This window comes from Pan troglodytes, chromosome 1 (assembly GCF_028858775.2).
Source record: "Pan troglodytes isolate AG18354 chromosome 1, NHGRI_mPanTro3-v2.0_pri, whole genome shotgun sequence".
Lineage (NCBI taxonomy): Eukaryota > Metazoa > Chordata > Mammalia > Primates > Hominidae > Pan > Pan troglodytes.
In genome coordinates this window covers 97400022-97405511 of record NC_072398.2, presented here as the reverse complement: position 1 = coordinate 97405511, position 5490 = coordinate 97400022, and the positions used below count along the sequence as shown (strand labels likewise).

The following is a 5490-nucleotide window of genomic DNA, read 5'->3' as shown; positions in this document are numbered from 1 at the left end:
TCTGAGTTTTCCCCAAGGGCACTAGGGATCTGTGACGCAAAAATGATGGGGAGCTCCCATGGAGAAATGGGAAAGAGAGGCAGCAGCTGGGTGTCCCAGGTGGAATTTCTATGTAGGGGTCCCCTGGAAGGTAGAGGATCGCTCCTTCTCCAGTTCCAGAGATGGGGAGTAAAAGGGAAAGGATTGAGGCTGAAACCGGGCTAGGAGTGCTGATCCCTCCGGGCATGGAGGTGGGGGTGCAGGGCAGTAAGGAAAGTGAAGGTGAGTGGGGCACTCCTTACCCTGTTTGTCAGGCAGGTTAGATGGAGGCAATGCCATTGGGACACATAATCAATGGGCAAGCAGAAAGAGAAGGAGCCGGGGAGATATAACAGAAATGAGGGTAGGAAATAGACTGAAGTAAAGGAAACTCCAGAGATGACATTTAGTTTTGGCTGCTACTGTTGTGGCCCTTTGACAGCAGGTTTAATGATCTGGTAGATAGAGGAAGGTGGTAGAGGCTCATGCAAACACAGTGCAGTATATGGCTGTCCTCTCCATCCCACACTCTGTCCCCATCCTCTTCTCTGTAGCCTGTGGGTCCTTTGCTCTTATTCCTGTACATAGGGGCAGGGTTGGGGTGGGGAGCAGAAAAGAAAGGGACTCTGCCTGGTTGACAAACAGACTCTAAGGAGCAAGTGGCACTTCCCAGCCCCACCTCTGAAATAATCTTATAGCCGTGGTTGGCAATTGGTTATTAAAGGATATAAGCGTGTGTGAAGAAAGCCTAGTGGTTAGACTAGCTGACTAGCGCTTTGATTATGTTTCCTGTTTTGTGTGTGGAGGGGGTGAAGCGGGGGCTGGACTAACGACGGGGTCTGCATCTGCAGCTCCCTGGGACCCTCAGAGAAGTAATGACAATGCTATCCTCAGACCGGAAAAGCTCAGGAAGCAGACTCTCCGGCAGGAGGCACAACGCAGGCGGGAGGTGCAGGAGAGCGGTGCTGCTCGGGACTAGGTTCTGGTTCAAGCAGCCTTGGTTCTGTCTTCCCCTTTGGTATCTGAAGCGGACTTGGTGGGTTCCCCACTGGGGAAGGAAAGGTCAGAAGAGCTTGGCAGTGACCCGGTTACCCCCAGAGTTTTTATCCCCAGAGGGCCGAGGTGCCACAAAGTCAAAGGTCATGTGATGTTTGACCCGACCTTTGCCCTTGCTCCAAAGGGCAATCAGGCCAAAGCAGAGGGTCACTGAGGTGAGGAAGGGGAGGAAGCCGACTGCCAGCACCATGGCCACACCTCTGCTATCCAGAAAAAAAGGCCCTGGGATCCCTGGCACGGTGATGTTGGGGTCAGAAAGTGTGCCGTTTGGTGGTTCCACCTGGATGACTTCCAGCCAGGTCCTCAGGGAGTCATTCCCAGCGACATTGCTGACCACACAGACATAGGCCCCTCTGTCCCGTAGCTGCACTGAGCGGATCTCCAGTGTCCCATCCTCTAGGACCCTTACTCTCCCAGCCCTGCCCAGCCAAGCCCCATGAGGCCTCATCCAGGAGACGGTGGGGGCTGGGTCTCCATCTCCAGAGCAGGAGAAAACCGCATGCCCGCCCTCCTCTGCAATGACCCATCGAGGCCCCGACTTTCGGATCAGGGCTGGTTTGCAGGTGAAGTGCCCTGGAGGCAGGATGTCTGAAAACTCCTTCAGGCTCTTCCCCTGGACATGATGGGGGCCAGCACAGGCAGGGGGGGACGTGCCAAAGTCCAGGTGGCGGCGGAGCCGGAGCAGCCAGAGGAGGCGGCAGTCACAGGTTAGGGGGTTGCCAGACAGCCTCAAGGTGACCAGTTTGTCTGGAGAAGGGAAAGCTGTTTCCTCTAGTGTCTGAAGGGCGTTATCTGCCACATCCAGGAGGTGGAAGGCAGTCAAGCCATGGAAGGCATGGGCAGCAATGGAGGTGAGGCATGCCCCTGACAGGCGTAGCTCCTGGAGCCGCACCAGGGGGCTGAGCCTTCGGGCTGGGATGGCTGAGATGGGATTCTGAGACAGATCCAGGACCCTGAGGAAGCTGAGGTGGTACAGTGCTTGGAAGGGCACCGAGCTCAGATTGCAGCGAGTGATGGCCAGGCTGCTGAGATTGAGCCCAACCAGGCTCCCAGGGTCCAGAGCCTCCAGAGATGGCCAGAGGTGGATCTCCAGCTCCTTGAGCTGCCCCAGCCCCCGCAGGGCCCCAGCTGGCAGCCTCCCAATATCCAGTTCTCTAAGCCTTAGGGCCACTAATGCCGGGAGACGGGCGAGGGCTAGGCCAGGCACTGTGCTGAGGTTGCAGCGCTCCAGGGTGAGGGTGCTCAACTTGGCCAGCCCTGCAAAGGCCCCCGGAGCCACAAATACCAGGTGGTTGTCCCCAACCTCCAGCTTCTGGAGGCTGCCTAGCTCCCCAAAAGCTCCATCTAGGAAGAGAACAATCTGGTTGAGGCGGAGGTCCAGCAGGGTCAGAGCAGATAGGCCTGAGAAGACCCCAGGCCCCATGATTCTGAGCCGATTGCCCTGCAGCCTCAGGGTGAGTAGGCTTTGTAGGCCATGGAAGGCCCCGGGCTCAAGGGTTGAGAGCTGGTTGTAGCTGAGGTCCAATTCCTGGAGCAGGCTCAGGCGGGAGAGCATTCCCCGCTGGAGCCCCCACAGGCGGTTCCCACTCAGGTCCAGGAGCTCAGTGTCCAGTGGGAGTCCTCCAGGTACAGCCTCCAGTTGCCTGTGGCCACAGAGCACAGCCTGGGGCTGGGAGGTGCAGTCACACACAGCAGGGCAGCTGCCACCGCTCCCTCCAGGTAGGAGGAGGAGGAAAAGGAGCGGGGGCCATGGGGGCCAGGCTTGCTTTGGAGCTGTGGCTGCATCCATTCCCTCTTCAGTCCTGGAATAGATGATGACATGGCCCTTTTTGGAAAGTGGCTTCAGATGATGGTGACCCTGGACTTCCTGGCCCTTCTTAGAGAGGAGAGAAATTGGTCTATCTGTCTCAGCATTGCCAACAAGTAGGGCACAGAACCAGGAAGAATTCTTGTGTGCCACCTCCCTGGGGCTTCCTGGAGCTTCTCTTTGGGGAATCTCTGCTTTCCTCCCTCTTCCAGCCCTGGATAACCAGCCAAGTGCTTACTGGCTCATGGAACCCTAGCCAAGCCTGATTTCTGTGGGGAAAAAGCTTATGGGAATGGGGCAGGGAACAGCAGGGAGGTACTGAGTCTTTCTGTATGGGGTTTCCTGATGTCTGTGAGATCCAGGAGTATCTCAGGTCCCTTCTCCCTGATACCTGCTCTTCCCAAGCTCTGCTCTGTCCCTCTCTGCTCACGCTTATTCTTTCACATTATGTACCCATAGTTTTGCTTAAGGCTCAGGGAGATCATGTCCTTGGCCCAGAGTTCCCTGTTCTGACTGGAGAGGTCCTCACCTTGACTAGCTCACCCAAGGCTGGGAAACATGCAGGCCTCAGCTCCACCCCCATGCTGAGCCCTCTTCCAGCCTGGCCCAGGGCCTGAGCCCTGGACTAACAAGATCCAATCTCCCCAAAATGCCTGTGTGGACAACTGCCAAGCTGTACATTAGCTGTGGCATAGGATGCAGGGGGCACTTGACTGGGAAGCTGGGAATCCCCTGCAAGAGCCCAGGGGCAACTGCTTCTCTATTACAATTGAAGTTGGGGTGTGTGAGGGACCCAAAGGATGCCCAGGTTTTGAGTTCTGTTGCTTGGTCTTCAGTCTTGGGCTTCCCTCATATCCCTCCTTAATGGTGTTTGGATTCTGGTCCAGTGTGTGGATCTGAGGGAGAGCTCTTGTCCCTTTTGGCCTGAGCTGCCTGAGAAATTCCCAAGAGACAGATTGTGGACCAGGGAGCATAGATAAGTGAGGAGAGACAGCATCTGACCAAGTGCTGTAGGGTGGGGAGGAAGGGAGCCGTTGGCTGGCACAGCAGGTATCTGGGCACAGACAGTGTGCAGAGCCTGTAGACTTATAGTCAGTTTCTGGGTACCAGGTTCCGGGAACCCTCAGGAAGATGGTGACTACAATGGCTGAGGTGACAGAGGAGAAGGGGCCCTCTAGGTGATGAGGGCCCCTGACTCATCCTGTTCGATGTCAACAGGGACCCCAAGGCAGAGGAAGTACTGGAATTGGCAAGGGATGGCTACAGAGATAGGAGCAAAAGCCCATGGATGCTCTCTGGGATACAGCGCGTCTGAGTCTCTGCTAAGTGGCAATCCTGATCACCTTTGGGCTTGTGGGCTTCAGGCTCTCTGGGCTCTATGGGGTCAGCTTTCTACTACATGCCCTGTTTTTTCTCATGTGGAACTTAGGAGAGGCAGTTTAAGAGACAGTCATTTCTTCCCCTTTCCTTCCCACTCTCCACCTCCTAGAAGGATCATTCTAGTGGCTATCCTACAGCCACTTGAGAGGATTGTCCTAGTTGGGAAACTAAAGAAAGAGGCCAAAAGAGCAGAGGGATGCAGAAAACTGGTGTGAGGCTTGGGGATGAAAAAGAATAACGTGGGGCAAAGACTGCAGAGCAGATTCTTCTCGCCCCAAACTGACCTAACAGGTCTCTGTGGCATGCCCAGAGCTCTCCCGGGAAAGATGGCCCAGCCTCCCTTGTTCTCCCTAGGCTTGTTCTGGGAAGTCCACCTGACAGCTAGCTCTTCATCACTACTGCTGCAGTTCCTGCCCATCCTCTGCTCTGCATTCAGCAAAAGTGCAGTGAAGCATGTAACCCAGCTTTCTTCCTTCCTGCTCCTGTGAGTTTCCCCTGAGTCCCAAAGCCTGCTGGGCCAGGGGCTGAGGGAGCTGGAGCAACCTATTTTATTTCTAAGGTGGCTAATTTAATCACAAACTTCCCTTGCCAACCTCCATGGCTGCAGGACCGGCTTCCGGCCACTTTGCAGAAAGCGAGATGTCAGAACCACTTTTTTGTCCCTTCAGTGGGGTGGGGACATCACCAAGACATGAACCTTGAAGGCATCACCCCTCAAGGGTAGGGAGCCTTTTTCTTGTCTTTATGTGGCAGTCCAGAGACACTTTTGAACCTGGGTATCCTGTATCCTCTTTAAAGCACACCTGACTGACAAATGGGAACTGTGTGGGGAGAGGGTTCCTGGGGGAAAGATTTCTGGAAGATCCACACCGATTGTGGAGAAAAACCCTTCCAGAGGAAGGGGAAGCACTGGGGAGATGGAAGGGAGGTCTCCTTGGAGCCCTTCCACCCAGGGGTACTTGGGATATTTGAGTTTCCCCCTCAAAGTCCCATGGGGCCAGGATTAATTGTTAGCAGTGTGGAGGCCCAAACCCTCTTGCCTTGAGGGGCACACTAGTCTGGCCTGTCTCGGAGAATGTTATGGAAAAGGGCGGCTGCATCTTTGGGACAGAGAGTGGGGGCACTTACCGGAGAAGCTGGAAGGTGGCATCAAGTTTGGCACTGCATCTGTCCAGCGCTGGGGGCCCTGTCCCATTCGAGCTGCACCTCAGGCCCCTGCACCTTCCCTG

General features: G+C 55.5%; 1 protein-coding gene across 1 annotated transcript; it reads right to left on the bottom strand.

Moving 5' to 3' along the window:
* Window positions 1–423: 423 nt before the first annotated feature.
* Window positions 424–5471, bottom strand: LINGO4 (leucine rich repeat and Ig domain containing 4). The gene is made up of 2 exons (XM_524871.5): window positions 5390–5471; window positions 424–2876 (listed from the first exon to the last, which is right to left on the bottom strand). Exon 2 carries the CDS (start codon window positions 2861–2863, stop codon window positions 1082–1084), a length of 1782 nt encoding a protein of 593 aa, XP_524871.1. The 5' UTR covers window positions 2864–2876; window positions 5390–5471; the 3' UTR covers window positions 424–1081.
* Between the last annotated feature and the right edge of the window lie 19 nt (window positions 5472–5490).

Coding starts and splice junctions, on each gene's coding strand:
- LINGO4 (XM_524871.5), bottom strand. CDS start 2,863: ATGGATGCAGCCACAGCTCCAAAGCAAGCCTGGCCCCCATGGCCCCCG.